Source organism: Telopea speciosissima, chromosome 10 (assembly GCF_018873765.1).
Source record: "Telopea speciosissima isolate NSW1024214 ecotype Mountain lineage chromosome 10, Tspe_v1, whole genome shotgun sequence".
NCBI lineage: Eukaryota > Viridiplantae > Streptophyta > Magnoliopsida > Proteales > Proteaceae > Telopea > Telopea speciosissima.
This window is the reverse complement of record NC_057925.1, coordinates 60,478,149-60,495,998: the sequence shown is the minus strand read 5'-3', so window position 1 is coordinate 60,495,998 and position 17,850 is coordinate 60,478,149. Positions and strand designations below refer to the sequence as shown.

At 39.0% G+C, this 17,850-nt stretch overlaps 3 protein-coding genes and 1 non-coding gene across 4 annotated transcripts; 2 read left to right on the top strand and 2 right to left on the bottom strand.

The window, feature by feature from the left end:
• Window positions 1-47: 47 nt before the first annotated feature.
• Window positions 48-5,455, bottom strand: LOC122643842 (probable serine/threonine-protein kinase DDB_G0280111). Its single transcript, XM_043837417.1, has 8 exons — window positions 5,417-5,455; window positions 2,665-3,150; window positions 1,961-2,126; window positions 1,817-1,867; window positions 1,536-1,718; window positions 1,305-1,401; window positions 427-1,202; window positions 48-320 (listed from the first exon to the last, which is right to left on the bottom strand). The coding sequence occupies exons 2-8, from the start codon at window positions 3,126-3,128 to the stop codon at window positions 48-50; spliced, it is 2,010 nt and encodes a 669-aa protein (XP_043693352.1). The 5' UTR covers window positions 3,129-3,150; window positions 5,417-5,455.
• Window positions 5,456-7,992: 2,537 nt separating this feature from the next.
• Window positions 7,993-8,630, bottom strand: LOC122642866. The gene has a single exon (XM_043836469.1). It carries the CDS (start codon window positions 8,605-8,607, stop codon window positions 8,014-8,016), a length of 594 nt encoding a protein of 197 aa, XP_043692404.1. The 5' UTR covers window positions 8,608-8,630; the 3' UTR covers window positions 7,993-8,013.
• Window positions 8,631-9,616: 986 nt separating this feature from the next.
• Window positions 9,617-9,688, top strand: TRNAT-CGU. Its single transcript has one exon. It is a non-coding gene; the product is annotated as a tRNA-Thr (tRNA).
• Window positions 9,689-13,438: 3,750 nt separating this feature from the next.
• On the top strand, window positions 13,439-16,992 carry LOC122642121 (3-oxoacyl-[acyl-carrier-protein] reductase FabG-like). The gene is made up of 3 exons (XM_043835539.1): window positions 13,439-13,885; window positions 15,672-15,901; window positions 16,656-16,992. Exons 1-3 carry the CDS (start codon window positions 13,483-13,485, stop codon window positions 16,932-16,934), a joined length of 912 nt encoding a protein of 303 aa, XP_043691474.1. The 5' UTR covers window positions 13,439-13,482; the 3' UTR covers window positions 16,935-16,992.
• Window positions 16,993-17,850: the final 858 nt, after the last annotated feature.

The window sequence follows — 17,850 nt, the reverse complement described above, 5'->3', positions numbered from 1 at the left end:
TAACTGATAACTGTGATATAACTCCAAAGGTTTTCACAATACTTCAACTAGAAACCCGCCCACCCAGCAGGATGAGCAGTCTTGGTTTCCACAATCTTTGAGTCACTAAACACCTGGGAGCTATTCCTCGGACCAGGAATTCTGGAAATCTGAGAGTTGTCAGGGATTGCTTTGAAACTCTCAGTTTCAAAACCACAAGTGTGAGAGCTGGAAGTCACAGCAGGAGGCTGAGGCTTGGGCTCCTCGAGGAATGCTTGCCATGGCTTGGAGTCTGGACTCCCTTGCTGGAGTTCCCTCACAGTTCCTTCAATATTCTCCCTCTGCTGTGGTAGGAATTAACACAACACAATAACTATTAGAACATACAAATTCGTGACTAATCCAGAAAACAAAATAACAAGGAGAATCATGTATATGAAAAAGTACCGGAGGAGTGGAAGACTGCCAATTTCCAGAAGTTCGGTTCTTAGGAGCATCGTTGTTGGATGACAGAGTTCTAACAGACAGAGCTTGCTTTAACTCCTGGATTTCTTGCCGTTGAAAACGGCAAATAGAAGACAATTTTTCATATTTGGACGTTATTTCAGCTTTCTTGATATTGGCTTGCTTCAACTGCTCTTTCAGCTTACCCACTTCAACCTCATATGCTTCTTCCTTGTTTGATTTCTTAGTATTACTTAAAGAGTCAAGTTTTTTGGAATCGAATTCAGCTACAAAGGTGTTGAACACTTCATTCTGGAAAGTTGCTACATTCGCAGACACTGATGATTTTGTTCTCTCAGAACCATGATCTACATCATCTGATGAAAACCTTATTTCAAAGTCCTCAGGACCCTCTTCAAATCTGTTAACGGAGTTTTCAAGCATATTCCTCCGTAAGGTATGTGATTGGACATTTTGCTCTTTTGAAGGGCTAATGTTTTCAGGACAATGTTGATTCTCTGGACTCCATCGATCATGCTTCGATGTGCTTTGGCTAGCTGCTTCTTGATTAGAAGTGGACCTACCCTGGTCCTTCACAATTAGTGAGTCTTTAACAAGGTGGGTGGACCAGAATGCACCCAATTGTCCTTCCCCTCCACCTGCCTTGGATGTGAGGGATGCTGGTGATACATTCTGAACTTGCTCCCGGGATGAAGGTGGAGGCGGCGGACTCCTACGAGGCATTGGAGGAGCTTTGTTTGCAGAATTTGGAATGCTCCCTGGAAATGATAGAAAGCATCAGTACTACCTGAACTGCAAGCAAATTGTAGGTAATATTCCAACATTTATAGCTTCCCTGATCTTTGGAAAAATTTCCTCACCATCACTGTGAGCAGTTTGCAGATGCATGTCTGGAGTCCTGTCCGGTAATGAGTTCTGCAACTCTATAGGTAATTGCTCATTAACACGAAACCAAACCTGCCACAAGGAAGTACCCCCCAGTATCAGCAAGCAGAACAATTCCATTCGTATCTAAGACTACCACAGACACCAACAATCTATAACTAACCTAGATTCATGGAGATGAATGTCCAATCAAGCAAAGCCCTTGCCTGTGTGATGTCCGGTCTGGCATCTGGATATGCTTGAAGCATGTCTCGGATTAGGTCCGTAATGGATGGACTGTATTTTGGTAATTCCGGGATGCGGTAGTTTCCATTTAAAATTTGCAGCTTTGACTCTCCATCAAATGCAGATTTGAAGTAGCAGATCCGGTAAATGAGGCATCCAAGAGCCTGCAAATGGATCAAATTAATTTAGCTCGCTTATGCCACAAAAATTATAGTTTCCAGGGACTGAAATTGTTCCTACTGCTAAAAGATATTTGACTTACCCAGATGTCTACCTTCTCATTTATAACTTCTCTTCGAAATAAATCCCACATCTGAGATCAAGCAAAAAGAGAGAGATAAGAGTGATCATTATAATCATCTGGATCATATTATGTTATTCAGAGTAGAATGACTATTCTTTCAACCTCAGGAGCCCTATAGGCTGGTGTTGTGTGCTTCCTGATGTTGTCTTCTTCTATCCCCATTTCTTCTGGCCTTTCAAACCGCTGGTGATTGGTTGATGTGCTCCCGAAATCACACAACTTCCATGTACCATCAGGCCCCAAAAGAATATTCTCAGCTTTCAAGTCTCTGAAGAATGCAACGAGGAGAAACGCGTAAAAATATAATTTTCAGCAAAACAAATTAAAAGTAAGAAACTTCAAAGGAGCCATCAGCAGAAAGAGTAAAGCCAGAATCTTACTGCATTTATCTACCTTCTTAACTTTCTCAGTTCACTAAATATTTATGCATAAGATGAATGAAATAATTATGAAGAAACCTAGACAAACAGTGGATTTAGATAAGTATTGAAGTTTTTTCCGAGCACTCTGCCACGTTACAGTTAATCGAAAATTAATAAGCATACATCATCAAGCTCCCAAATAGGGTAATATCTTCTTAACATCTAACGTAGTAGGCTGAGGTCTTGTGTGTGCATGTGATGAAAAGGGCAACGAATAGACACTCTCACAAAGCATAAGATGTACAGGTATTCTTTCTGATGCATAAATATGATAAAATTCGGTGTTGCCAAATCTCCAACAAAGAGGAACTTGACAAAGCATCAGCTGCCAAAGAAGAAATCATTATTTATTTATTTATTTTTTAAGAGAGTAAGCATAATTACCTGTGGGCAATGGGCGGGGATTGGCAGTGCATTGCAAATACAGCATTGCACACATCCCTGAAAATTGAAAGAATCTGTTTCTCCTCAAAATACCCTGCTCCTCTGTTCTCAAGTACATTGACCAGAGATTTCTCACAAACTTCCATAACAAGAAGAGCTTCCCTTGTCCTCCCCATATCCAAGATTGTATGAGCATGAAGAGCAACAACATTTGGATGTCCTTTGAGCAATTTCATCACTGAGATCTCCTTCATCACCAACTCCAGGGATTCCTCATCATTACAAATGATGTGCTTCAACGCATACTGCTTCGACAAATTAACAACATCTTGGGCAAGGTAAACACAAGAAAACCCCCCTTCAGCGATAGCATTCCGGACATGAACCTTTAGATTACCAATATCAATTGTACGGCCTTCTAACCCAGTCTGCTCCTTCTGTGTGAATGGCTTGAACATCCACATGATAAAAATAATGTAGACAGCCCTGCATTTTGGTTGAGCCAATTAAATATCCAAGCACTAAATACAACCAAAATAAAAGCTGAAAAGTAGCCATTTGAAGCTCTGCAATGTACTATGCAGAGATCAAAATTCTGTTTCATAATGTATGAATTGAAGCTCTGTAATGTACTATCTCTGGAAAGGACATCAAGTTCTCATTCTTTCAAAACTTCTCAATAGCATTTTTTGTAAGTAAAACTCTGATGCATCATGTACTACGTACAGATCAAAGCATCCACTAGAAACTGGAACCTTGATGCAGATAAATCACATAAATGGGCTTATTTTATTAGAAATAAGCCTTAGGTTTGGTTATGTATGTTTTGGGCCTACCCCATGTGTTTTCATTGCAATGAGACTAAAATATGGGTAGAAGGATAGGACTACAGGATTTAGTTCATTAGTTCAGTTAGTCTTTTACTTTTAGTTATCTAGTCTGTTTTAAACTCTCACACCTGTGCCTGAGCTATTTCCTTTCAGAAATATGTTTCCTATTTGAGTTATGTTGCTATTAGGAATTAGGATATTACTTTCCTAGTCAGATTAGGATTGTTATTTATTTTCTTATAAATAGCTTGTAAGATCCATTGGCTCCATATGATTTTATGATTAATAGAATTGAGCTTTGTTTCAATGGAGTGTTGTGAGATTCAGTAGAGGGTGGGAGATCCTTGGAAGCCACTGAGATTTTGATCCTTGTTCTTGGTAGAAAGCCATAGTTGTCTATCTTCTTTCTATTCTCTGTTTTCTCTGCAAGTAAGCAGTTCTAGTTCCTTAACTGATATAGCTGATCTGTGTTTGGGTCCCTGTTTTATGCTAATTCAGCCTTCAACAATCTACTAATAATCCTATTGTTCTGTTGGTATTGATCTATAAAAAAACAATTTTGGTTTATTACCTGCGGATGTTCTGTTTTAGAGCAATTTTCGGTCAAATTTAAGACCCCATCTGTGTGAGATCTGACCATCAGATCTACACCAACTTTTGGGGCATTCAAGACCTTCTGATCTGATTTCCTGAGATTCTCCTGATTCAGTCCTATTTTAAATTCAGACCTGAAGATTCCTTAATTACTTTAAATCTGAATAGTAGATTTGATCCAGATTTTGGGGATTGAATCATCCATCCCAGTGTCACTCGACCATAAATAGAGGCTGATCTGAGTAATTGATTTTCTACTATTTCCTGAATTTTGGTTTCAGATTTGAGTATTCTTTAATTGTGCTTAATCCAACCTTTGGATCTCTTCTGTATTCTGAGAATTATCTATTCTAATTGTTTGTGAGTGATTGCCAGAGTTTGATCTTCATCTGAAAAGATTGGCTTTTTTATTTGGGTTTACTTGGGATCTTGTAAGAGGGATGTTTAACTTGAACCTAGGGTTTATCATACCCATCCCCCACCAAACCTATTCATGATCCAGAATACACAATTAACAGAAAGGAGAAACAATCAGATGCAACCACAACACAAGGATTTACGTGGTTTGGCAAGATGCCTACGTCCACAAAGAGATGAGAGCAATTTTCACTAACAATAAAGAAAGGGCTATACAAGCTCTCTTCCTCACGCCTGTGTTTACAAAGAAATTCCAGTAACCCTAACAGCCCCCCATCGCAAAGATTTATTGGGAAACAGAGAGATACAAATTTCTGGGCATCAAGCCCTCGGGCCCTACGAACTTTTAACGACAGAATACAAGACATCCTACCCGTAACACATCCAATTATGTACTTATGTACAAATTATATCTCCATGACTAATCTCCGCTTCCTACATCCAGAAATCCTCTCCTGATATTTTCTCATTCATGCATGTTAAAAAACGCAAATTTCATAATAATGGATATAGCTGCAATTAACAATTGAGCTTTCATTTATAGAAAGGAGATCAAGCTTCCAGTGTAACTTTAGGATCAGATTTTTGCCATAGTATCAAAAAAATGAAGCCTAAAATTGAGCTATTTACAGATTTATAATACAGTATAATGACTATAATCCTTTAAAGTTCATCAAGGAATCACAACAAAGAGGTATTGAAATCCTCGCTTAAGAAATACGAAACAGATAATCCTTTCCCGCTATTATCAAGACGACCAATCTAAAGAAAAATGTAATCCACATAAGCTGAGGAAAAAGAGGGGTGGGGGGTGGACGGTGCAAAATTCCAACCAAATTTCTGATCTTCGTCTTTGGACGAATTTGGTGCCAAAATCTTGCAAGAAGAGAAGAAAAAAATAGAATCAGTACCTGTAGGATTCGATGAATCGGCAAGTGCAGCAACTAAAATAACGCCATTGAAGCTCAGATACTTGGTATATGGACAAGATCCAAGTCTTTACTATATCTAAACGTCAATCTTTTCAGTTCTTCATTGAGCTTCTGATTCGCAGCTTTGTGAGTTTGTGATGAAGGAGAGAAAGGAGGACAAGGGAGGCATTTGCCGAAATCCCAGAGGCCAGGTACAAGGATTACAAACCCGGAATCGGGATCCGATCCGGATCGAATCAGAATCGATCCAAAATCGATGGAAATCGATTAAAAAACCCATAAACCCTAGTTTCCATATGGGATCGATTCGATCCGAATGGGCCTGCCCATGTTCGTTTTATATCATTCATCACCCATAGAAATGCCGAAATTTAGGTGGTGATCTGAGCAAAAGACCCGGTTTCTCTCTACACATGGCAAAGAGCTAATCTCTTTATCCACCCCATTTGAATCTTTGATTGGACTAAAGAAGGTCTTTCCATAAACAATAGGGAGTTGGGAGTTAATGATAAACTTAGACTCCAATCATAGCATCACATCACCATTGGTAAAGGGATTCTCTTTTCACCGTGGGTGGAGAAAAACTTAAGCCTTAATTCAAAACTTCCACACATTTGAGTGCACTCGTCGAGCCATATACATAGGGCGACATAGGAAGTCATTAGTGATTAACCACATATTAATTAATGGGCAAGAGATTGTTGTCTGGTCGTATAACGCCTACATCAACATGGGGGTCAACGAGAACACACATAGGGGCATTGACATAGATGTGAAATTTGTTTTATAGAGGGTAGAACGGTAATTTTATATGCTCCTGTGTCCGTAGAGGCATCAAATGAGTGTTTCCAAGTACAGGTACTATATGCATATTGTGTATGAATTTTGTGGTTCCATCTGAACTCAAACATAAGATGCCAAAGGTAGCATCTGGCATCTCTGTCAAAATTTAACTTTCAAATTTTAAAGACACAGCAAGTACCAACCAAGGATGAGACCAAAATCCATCTGGGTAAGAATAAAAACCCTATCAAGAAGCTTCACTCAGTCACTTTATGATAAAGTAAATCATAAATGAGGAACAAAGAGACCAAAGGAACCCTGTTGCCTTCTAATAAAGCTTCATTTCTCTCCCATAAAAGCAGCAAAAGAAGTTGGGAATAAAGTAAAAAACATAAAAAACACACAAGAAACACTGGGAGAAATAAAAGAAGCATCTTTAGTGTCTCTCCACCTTCATACAATTTCCAAAAAGCATTATTGACTGGTCTACCCTCCATAACTAGATTAACTTCTGCTCTCAGTAGTTAAAGGATAACTATTACCCAACTTAAAGGCTCTAGTTTTTTTATATCATATTCCATTGGATCTGCCTTCCTTGTTAAGGGTCCTCCCAAATTAAAAGAATCAAATCATCTTAGATGATTATTAATACATTTCTCCAAACTTAAGCCACGGTGAAGTAGGAATTCCTTCACCTATAACCATCATTGGACTTCAGATGGGTGTCAGGAACGGTGAAGGGTATTTTGGATTTTTAACATATAAGGAGAGTAATGATGACCTTAGATTTGTGGGTGAACCCTTCACCGTGGGTGAAGAAAAACTTTCTCCATATAATTTTGAGACCCTGAAGAAATCATATTTGATCCGAGGGGGATTTTTCAACTACTTGATCCAATCGTAACATGTGATTCTTCCTCAAGATTTGCTTATACAATCTCAAGATATCATGTTCACATATACAATTGTACTCAATGAGTGTTTTAAAGGGGAGGGGGGGGGTTGCTTAGCTTATACAACCACTTCATATGATAATTATTGAACTAAGAAACTGAGAATGGAGACAATTTCCTCATTTGATCATGCCTTGATCAAGTATAAATGTATTATTGGTCCCAATCACCTAAATATGTAACCAAGGATGACATGAGGGAGCAGTTACTCTTATGTATGTATGATACCTCATAATGCATGCCTTGATTATGTGAGTGACATCATCAATTGGCAAACTTCCCTTATTCTAAAGAGTTCCCTTTTTCGGTTTCAAATTTGAATTTCATATGAACAAAAAGGAAATAACTTTGTGATTAAATAAGCATCTGTGAGTTCTAATCTTTGCACACTGTGTTTGTGTGTTTGTGTATATGTGTGTGTGTGAGAGAGAGAGAGAGAGACTAAAAGGTAAAAAGTCATGAAATGATTTGTGGGGCAAAATTGAAAACCACCATACACCAACATTATTTGTTAACAACCATGATGCTTAAAGTTTCTATGGCTTAAAAGCTGAGAAAACAAATGATTAGAATGCGTAAACTGAAAAGATTTTATAATGTTTGATGTCATTGAAGAAGAAGAAGAATTGTTAAGTTCAAGTAATTCACTGAAGGGCCTTGGAAGATCATTCAACAATTGTACTTGAAAATCTGCATTTTCCAGTGACCCATAACTACAGTTCTTCCAAAGCCATCAAGGGGAAAGATAATATGAAAAGAAGTAAAGAAAAACCCAATTCCATGACCCATCAAACCCAACCTATAACCAATTTCTGAAACAGAGTATTCCCTCTCACACAGTCAAATGCTTCTAGCCATCATTTCCTGGTATCTCCTGTAAGACTCTTGCTTCTCTAACCTAAACTTCTCATGACAATTCGCAATAAACTTGGCGGCGAGTCGATCAATCTCATCGACCTCAAAATCAACTGCTGAACTCTCAGGGACCTTTTCTTCAAGCCAATTGAGGTAACCTGATAGTTGTGACTCCATTCCTTCTTCACAAACTGAGTCCCATGTTGAATCATAGTAGGCATGACTAGCATTGAACCCATCCATAGAAGGCTCAGTCACAGGCATAGGCATGGGTCTTACATGTGAAGAACACCAGCTATAGTGTGCTTCAATTGAACCAAACAGCTTCTTCATCTTCTTCTTGTTCTTTATACTCTTATTGATGCTTTCAATGTAGTAGTCAGGTCTGTTCTCCTTGAGCAGTTGAATGAGCTTGGACTTGACTTTGGTTACTGCACAGACAAGTCTGCAAAAATGTCTGAAGATATGAGAGTGAATCAGAGTTTTGATTTTCATGGAATTTGGGTCTGGGAATGAAAGGGTCTTCACAGAGAGATGGTTAAGAAATTGGAGAGGTTTTAGATATGATGGGCCAACCATTTTTTTCTGTACAAGGTACAAAGGTAGTGTTCCTGCTCAAATGACTCTCTCTATTTAAAGGGTCAGGTTACTAAATTGCCATTGGGTTTTGGCCAAATCACCATTGATGACCTTATGGACTTGTTCAAAGCTTTCTTTCTTGTGTACACTGTACAAACTCTGCTCATCACCTACTGGTGTTCCTCACATGACAAGGCCTAGTGCTTTAAAGTTTAAACTGACAAACGTCACAAACCCAAGGCTTTGTTTGGTTGAAGACTTGAAGGCATCAAGCAATTTTTTTATTTAAATGAGTAAAGATGCCATTTTTATATTTGGTCGGGTTGTGTCGGGTAAAAGTAAGGAGTATAGACTGGACACTGAAACGGGTAAGATCCAATGAGGCCTGGAAATGCAGCAAAAACAGAGACAAGATAAAGGTTATAAATAAATGAAACAGTGGGCCCCAATGGAAGCTGCATATCAGGCCAATTTGGACCAGGTCAAGCTTTACTGTGTAACTGGGCTTGGGCCCTGTTTGGCTTGGTGCGTGATGTTGAGTTTTCATGCTCAACGATCAAGACCAAAGGTTTAAAAAGCCAGAATCAGATTGGTGAGATGCTACACTGCTAGTTATCTAATGTCCATATCCAAAATGCCCCTTAAACTTTCCTTCATAGTTAACAAAAAAATCCCAAATTCAAATTTGAATCAAATCGAACCAAATCATGAAACTGATTGAAAATCAGACCAACCGAATTAATCAAACAAAACCGAAATCGATACAAAACTGAAAACCAGAAAGAAAAAAAACCAAATTAGACCAAAATCAAGCCTTCCTTAATCAGGCTGGCTTCGGATTGGATTATCCGGCCCAACCAAAACCCACGGCGTAAGCGGTTAAGTCAACCTAATCCAAACCTGTCCAACGTTTTATTGGGAGTGCAGATTCCAGAACCGAAGTCATTCAGACCTTCCAGGGGGCAGAATGACAAAATCAAAGTAAAAAATTTTGTAATTAGGAACAAAAGCTTCCATAGCATAGTGGTAGTGCGTTCGCTTCGTAAGCGAAAGGTCGCGAGTTCGATCCTCGCTGGGAGCTCCTTTTTTTTTTGTGGGGGAAAATTTATATATGATAATACAATTTTTTTTTTTGGATATAAATGATAATACTACTCCAGTACTCCTCGTTCAATGAGAGCCCTCCCTCCTTAAGTCCTTCCATATTTCTCCCGTTAAATTGTTTTGAAAGAGTTTTCTTGATGATAGTGTAGCGTGGGAGGCAGGGTTTAAAATCAAGAATCGATAGGGATGTAAGCGGAACGAATTCGGTCGGATAGTGGCATTATCATATTAATATCCGATTATATTCGGACGGATTCGAATAATAACCTATCGGTTTTTGGACGGATTCGAATAATAACCTATCGGTTTTTGGACGGATTCGGATAATTTTCGATTAGTGATTTTTTGAATACATGTTCTCCTAAATGGATATGAATACCGATCGAATACGATTTTTTGACTATTCGTTGATATATTTACCATTTTTATGAGAGGGTTAGGATTGAAACTTGAGAGTTCAGTAACTATTATTTCTTCTACTCTTCTTAGTCTTTTATTCTTTTACATTTTTTACTTTTGATTTTTTAATAGATATGTAATTCCATGTATCACATTGCATAAAACAATATATATAAACCAATGGCAAATCTAGAAAAAGAATCACATTATCTTAACTTATAAATTTATAAAAATAAGATAACAAAATCCAATAAGGTAACTTAAAAGGATAGACAAACACAAAGTTATATTTCAGATATTTTATTACCGTCAGACTGCTAAACGAATCGGATAATAATCGATCGGATAGGGGGATTATCATATTCGTATCCGATTAGTTTCGGACGGATTCGGATTCTCGTAAACGGATACGAACGCGGATCGAATACGGATTTACGAATATCCATTTACATTCGATGATGGGAATCAGGGATTCCCGATTCAGATCGGTCTGAATAATCCTATAATCGGCCTGAATGGCAGAAATCAAGGGAATCTCTGATTCTGATATGAATCGGACAACTTCCGATCCAATTCACTAATTTTTTGAAACCCTGGTTGGAGATGGTCATTTTGCATGGCCGGAATGTGTCGACTTAGGTATCAGTATCATATTGGTTGCATCCAATATGTATCGGTATTGAACGAAGATGGAACGTGTTCACTTAAGTATTGGTATCATATTGGCTATATCCGATACATATTAATATCGGTATCATATTGGCTGTATTCAATTTTTCAAACCCTAACAAGAGTTGATCACTCATTCACTTGGTTGGATGAGAAAGGGTATTTTTGACTTCATATTAAAAGAACGGGATGGGATGGGAGTTATAATGAAACATTCACCCTTCTCAAGTCCAATCAAAGGGTCAAATAACCGATATTGGTCTTACCTAAAAAAAAAATGGGAAGCAGTTTTCTGTCCGGGAGTGTGGCCTACGCTAGCACTCCCATGTGTCTATCTTTCTCCTCCTTAAAATAAGAGGGTAGAAGTGTCTTTTCAAATAAGGAGGAGAGAGATGGACTCATGGGAGTGCTGGCCTAGGCCACACTCCCGGACAGAGAACTTTCTCCCAAAAAAAAAACCAATAGTGGTGAGATTTTTTCTTCACCGGTGCAGATTTGGTATGGTTATCATTTCAATTTTAGATTGATTTTCAACAAATAAATTTTTTTAGGGACGCTGTTCTCTGTACCGCAGCACAGCCTGTGCCCAGGCACATGGTGGTGGGCATAATGATCACCCTGCCCCCTGGACAGGTTGCCCATGTGTCTGGACGCAGGCCACGCATTTTTTTATTAAGAAATTGAAATTATTTTGATTGCATCAATCTGAAATGCTTCAAGAATAAATTTTCTTGTATTTCTTTGGGAGAGGATGGTGATGGTGGTGGTGGAGGTGACGGGAATCGGGATAGTGGTGGTGGTGAGACCTTAAGGAGAAAAAGAAAGGTGATGTGTAATTTTTAATATTAAATTACTACTTTGCCCATAAAATTAACCATGTGTTTATTAAAGAGTAAGAGTGAAATCAAATTCAATTTAAAAATTAAAACAAGTTCTTAGCTATTTCAAAATTTCTATTTCACTTCCACCAAAAAAATTTCTATTTCGCTAAAATAAAATACAAAAATTTCTTAAATAGAAGTCATCTTATGAAATTGAAAATAGAAAGCATACCAAATCAAACCTTAACTCTTACTTTTAACTGAATAAGAACGCCCAACTACATGTTGTCATGTTGACAAAGGAGTTGTTTTCCCTCCCACGTTCTCTAGAATGAAGATATTGGTGGCTCAGCTGAGTCCAAAGTAGTTGCCATACTTTATGCTTACCTAATTCTCCCTACCTCTTCAAATTCTATGCCACCGTAATTTCCCACCGTATAGGATAGCGGATTTCGAGCACCAACATTTATTTGCTAGAATACCAAGAATTCATGAAACACACCAAAACATACTTACAAGTAAGGGTGTTAAACGGGTTGATTTGATTTTTGACTACTTGAGGGTAGAAATCGTAATCAGATCGTTTAACTAAACGGTCTCATAATCAAAACCTGGACCATTTAATAAACGGTTTCGGTTAAATGGTTTTTCAACTGTTTTACACGGTTTCGCATTAGACGGTTACTAGATGGTTTTATAAACCATTTACTAAGTCTAATTTACACTGGTTACCTGCTGCATTTTTTAATAGAAAATGGGGGCCTTTGGCAGTGTATATAACTATTAAGGAAGACAAATATAAAAATTAAGAATGAAATAGGAACAACGGAAGCCATGGTTAGAGCTTCAAAATGCAGAGACCCAGAAGTACATAAGAGTACGAATCAATAGCTCTCTTGAAACTGAGGTTTTTAAACGGTTAAACGGTTTGGTTATAATCGGTTTTAATTGGATTACACGGTTTGAAACGATTGGATTAATCGGTCTATACCGAATTAAATCGGTTAAATAAATGGTGTCATTTCTAAAACCATAACCGGACCATTTAACTAAACGGTCTAGCGGTTTCAATTTAAACGGTTTGATTCGATTTTGGTAAACGGTTTCAATTTGATTTTGACACCCTTACAAGCATGTCATTAGAGTAAATGTCAATGTCACCTAACAATCAAACTATGGAAGAAACTTGTACCTAGACTTTCACTTGTATGCAAGGTTTTAGTGTTTGGTATCGAGATCAGGATTGGTCTTGGACAATTTCGATTTGGATTGGACCGTATTGGTTCAATTCAGCTCTCCTCCGATCGTGGTGGAAGCCGAAGAATCTAACCAAGCCAAAAGAGGGGTGTTTGGGTCATTTCAAAGGCACCATGGCTGGAGGAAAGGAATTTAGCTCGTCTCCAGGGAGGCGTGCGCCCAAGGTGCTACCAGGGGGCATCCAACAGTTGAGCTGTGCCGCACACATCTCGGTGCATGCCTAGAGATGTGTGTGGTACAGCCCAACGACTGACAATGTCCTGGGCGTTCCCTGCTCCCTAGAGACGATCCTGATCCGGAGAAAGCCAGATCCGAAGGGAACTGCCACATCAGGGGGAACGTATTCCCTGACCTCATCATATCCTCTGATGATGGGAATGCTTTGATCAATGAATCGTCTTCGGGTCCTTTAGTCGCATAAGACGGATAGAAAACAAAATATAAAATAGATAGAATTAATGAAACAGTGAAGATTTGTTGTGTAGAGGGCCGAACCCACCGAAACTCTCCAGATATTTATTTATTATTCGGCAACAGAGGTCGTTCGTTGCCTACTTGGCTTGGAGCTCTCGGTAGGATTTGGATAAAAGAAATCGGTTTAGAATCAAGCAGAAGAATCGAAGGAATGACAGACAACGGAGGGGCGAGAAATCTGGAGCTATGGAATCGATTAGAAGGAAAGGTTGTGATGGTAACGGGAGCTTCTTCCGGACTAGGGCGAGAATTCTGCTTGAATCTCGCTATGGCAGGCTGCAACATTCTCGCCGTCGCTCGGAGGAAGGATCGATTGAAATCTCTCTGTGACGAAATCAATCAAATGAAACTGAAAAATTCGAATATTAATGCTTCAGCTTCAGCTTCTTCGTCTTCATCGGAGGATTCCAAATCCAAAGCCTTCGCAGAAATCAGAGCTGTTGCGGTAGAGCTCGACGTATGCTCCGCTGGACCTGCAATAGACGCGTCTGTGCATATTGCCTGGGATGCGTTTGGCCGGATCGATGCCTTAATTAACTCTGCCGGAGTCAGAGGTAAACCTTCATCTCCCTCTCTAGATCGGATCTCTCTCGTATGAATTTCTGATGAATTCTTGCCTTTTGTTACATAGATCTACTACTACTGTTTCTTTATGTTTTAAATTTTAATAAGATTCCAATTTTCATAAACTAGTCGTGATGAATACTGTTATGACACAAATGATACATTCTGCAAAATGGATCGGGTCACACTTTTTTTTATGGTAGGCTATAATAAATTACAATTTGTAGCTGAGGAGGACTATTCAGTCTTTTTCTTATACTGATGACACGGCAAGGCTGAGTTTGATATGTATTCCGGGAATATGTTTTGGATATAGAATGCATTCTATAACCTAATTCTTTAAGAAAGAGATTTTTTTTTGGGGTAACAAAGGGGTGTTCGTTAGAAGGATCACTGTATGTACACGCTTATACTTGGATTGTGGGGAAGTGCTAAAGGGTGACACAAGATCTTAGCTGTTCCCAACCACGTGTTAGGGTTTTCCCACGTGGGTTGGAGTGTTGATTCTTTCTCATGCCCTCTCACATCTCATATCATTATGTGAGAGGGCATGAGAAAGAATGTTTTAGCCTTAAGGGACAACTTCTCGAAAAATTATCTTCTCTAACTCCTTGCTTGGGCCAGATCCCAGTCCTTCTAATAAGGGGAGGTGCGCCTCACCCAAGCAGAGTGTTCGGACAAGGGTGTAGGGTGGTCATTGTGGCCCCCTTGTTAAGGGAATTGAGGAACTAGACCGGATAGAGAACTAGAGGGAATAAATCATGCTCCATTCCCAATCGGTTGTTAGGGTTTTCCATATTTGGGTAAAAACTAATATTTTGTGGACAACTTGTTATTGGGGAAAAGTCCCATCTGGAATGCATTATTATTCTTTCTCATGCCCTCTTGCATCTCATTATGTGAGATTGAGGATTGCAAACAATCGCTAATTCGGTTGGATGTAGGCTTGCCAGTTGAAGCGGATGCCCCTTAGGAGGTCAAGGGATCGACTCTCCTAATTGCATATTTGTCCTAGAAAAAGGCCTCTCCCCTCCCTCGATAGTGGTAAGAAAAAAAAAATTGGACAGTGGGTGAGGAATGCTTTTTTTTTTTTGGGTTACAGGAGGTATCCAGCCTTTGGCCGACTAAATCCCCCAGGGCTGATGCACGACCCTGCAACACATACCAATTGGGAGATACTAGGGCCATGCCACCATGTTCACATTGGAGTTTCCTCTTAGGCAGGTGGCCCCAAGGGAGGAGGCAGAGTCAAACTCAGGACCTTCAACTTCCTTAGGCCTCGTCCCTTGCTAACTACCTTGCCCCTTGGGGTTGGGTGGAGGAATATTAGTACTTAGCAGTATGCAGGAGGGTTATGGACGGGTTGGATCCAGGTGTAATCAAACTTGGCCTGATCTGATCCCATTTGATAATCCAATGGATATTGAGTGATTCAAATTTAAATTCAATCTGATTATATAATATTACACCTAGTTTTATGTATATGGTCAAAGGTTTTGTGTATGACCGTGCATGGTGCAAGGCCGTGCACAAACCCTTTGAATGAGAACATGCGGCCATCGAAATACCCAAACAATCCCCCTATTTGATCGAAGCTTTGATGGGATTCATATGAAGGTGCATGAATCCCTTCCCTTTTAAATATTACATAAATTTTCTTTTGATAATCACACAATTCCTCTATTTTATCTTCTTTTTTTGCCCTTTAACTTCACTTTTATTGCGGTGGCTAGCTTTCTTAACATCCAATTAATCTCCAATTTATGCATGTATTAGGTACTGTGAGTTCCTCGTTAGATTTGTCTGAAGAGGAATGGAATAATACTATTAGAACCGACCTGACAGGTTCCTGGCTAGTAACCAAATCAGTGTGTCGTCGATTCCGTGAAAATGGTTTGGAAGGATCAGTTATATTTATTTCTTCCATCAGTGGTACTCAGCGTGGAGAGCTACCAGGAGGTATTGCCTATGGAGCCGCAAAGGCTGGTCTAAACGCCATGACCAAGGTAAATTAGCTACCATTTCATCATGCATGCAACATAATTTGTTTTGGGTAGTCCATTCAAGAAATTTATATATGGTTAGTCTATAAATTTAGGGGTGTCAATCGATCGGTTCGATCCTTTTAATTGGGTTAATCAGGTTTCGGGATGATATATAATTTGGGTTGCCTTAACGATCTCTTATCGGGTTGTTACCGGTATGCTTTAGTTTTTTCTATTTTTTATAGGTTTTTTTGGGTTCAGTTCAGTTTCAATTTTTACTGGTTTCATAAATTGTCAAATGAAACCAAACTGATAAAGGTTCGATTTGGCATGAACCAATAGTTTTGATCGATCCGGTCCGACCAGTTTAGTCTGAAACTTGACACCCCTATCTAATATGGAAATGAACTCACAAGCATATCATTCTGGGTCAATTTTACATTATTGGACGATAAAAACAACTATGTTTATGATTCGAGAATGCGAAATTGACCCAGAATGCATGCCAAACACAGCCTAAATTTAATAAGTAGAAATAATGGTAGTGATTTATCTCCCACTTCATTTTCAATCTGACTGTCAGGCTATTTTTCACATAACACTTTCCACCCAATTATAATTGTTTAAACAACCAAACAGTTAATGGGGAAAATTCGTTTTTTCTTTTTTTTCCATTTCTAAATTGTAACTAATTACGTTCTAGACAAATAAACTATAGTTATGTGTCATTGAGATCTGGTGGATTGAAAGAACAGAAATGTTTTTGTTTCGACAGATCATGGCTATAGAGTTGGGGCAGCTCAAGATAAGAGTGAACTCAATAGCTCCTGGGTTATTTAAGTCGGAGATCACAGAGGGACTTATGCAGAAAGATTGGCTCGACACTGTGGCTTTAAAGACTATTCCTTTAGGAAAATTTGGCACAATTGACCCAGCTTTGACATCTCTTATTCGATATTTGATTCATGACTCCTCTAGCTATGTCTCAGGCAATGTATTTATTGTTGACTCAGGGAACACCCTACCGGGTGTCCCCATTTTCTCCTCCCTTTAGTCCTCTCTCTCTCTCTCTCTCTCAAATAAAGTTAAATTTCATTAACTTGGTATCTTGATGCTTATTTTGCTATTTATGCAATGGCATGGTTGCGTGGCCCTTACGCCACCACGGGGACCAATGGGAGCATACGCCCAAACATCTAATATGGGGATCAGGACGGTTATTTTGCCACCCATGTGTTTGAGCGTAGGTGGCATTTTTCTCTTTTTTCAGTATTATTGACATCCCATTACATAAAAGAGTTTAATTCGAAGAACACCAAGTATTTGAACATGAAATTTGACATTTAGCCATCTTAGATTGCCCTCTCTATCCAATAATTGGAATTATTATATTACCTTACATGTGGCACAATAAGGTGGGTCGTATCAAGAGCTCAGAACCTTTGGTCAAAGTTTAGAAGTTTCTAAAAATGTATTGGGAGAAAGGACGCCACCTGGTTGCGCACCGCATGCCACTCTTGCTCCCAGACACAGGGACGCACATAATAACCATTGCACCTCTTGGAAAGATGGAAATAATCAGGAGTGTGGCAGTCATTTCGTACACCCTTGTGTAGTAGAGCTTTGAAAAATCCAATCATATGGGAGAACACAGTAATGGTTAGAGTACTATTATAGATGTGCGTGGATATAGAGAGGGATGCATGCCAATACATATAAGGTTGTTTAATTGAATTAAAATTGGAAATTTGACACATTACTAATCCGTACAATGTCCTTTCCAACCCAACTCTAATTGACCCTGGTTAAGGGTGGGTTGGGCTAGGTTGGCATTTATATATATATATAAGTCAGTTTAGACCAGACCGGGTTTAGATCGAGGCCTCAGTCCCGGCCCAGCCCAACCCCAAGGTTGGGAATCGCAGCCCTGGCCCAACTCATAAGCTAAAAAGTTCATTCCAATCCCAGTC

Bases quoted from the DNA above. Each gene is read 5' to 3' on its own strand.
- LOC122643842 (XM_043837417.1), bottom strand. From the start codon at position 3,128: ATGTGGATGTTCAAGCCATTCACACAGAAGGAGCAGACTGGGTTAGAA. The intron at 1,719-1,816 runs GTAAGTCAAATA...ATCCATTTGCAG, and splicing joins ATGAGAAGGTAGACATCTGG to GCTCTTGGATGCCTCATTTA. The intron at 321-426 runs GTACTTTTTCAT...CTACCACAGCAG, and splicing joins GGCAGTCTTCCACTCCTCCG to AGGGAGAATATTGAAGGAAC.
- LOC122642866 (XM_043836469.1), bottom strand. From the start codon at position 8,607: ATGGTTGGCCCATCATATCTAAAACCTCTCCAATTTCTTAACCATCTC.
- LOC122642121 (XM_043835539.1), top strand. From the start codon at position 13,483: ATGACAGACAACGGAGGGGCGAGAAATCTGGAGCTATGGAATCGATTA. The intron at 13,886-15,671 runs GTAAACCTTCAT...TGCATGTATTAG, and splicing joins TAACTCTGCCGGAGTCAGAG to GTACTGTGAGTTCCTCGTTA. The intron at 15,902-16,655 runs GTAAATTAGCTA...TTGTTTCGACAG, and splicing joins GTCTAAACGCCATGACCAAG to ATCATGGCTATAGAGTTGGG.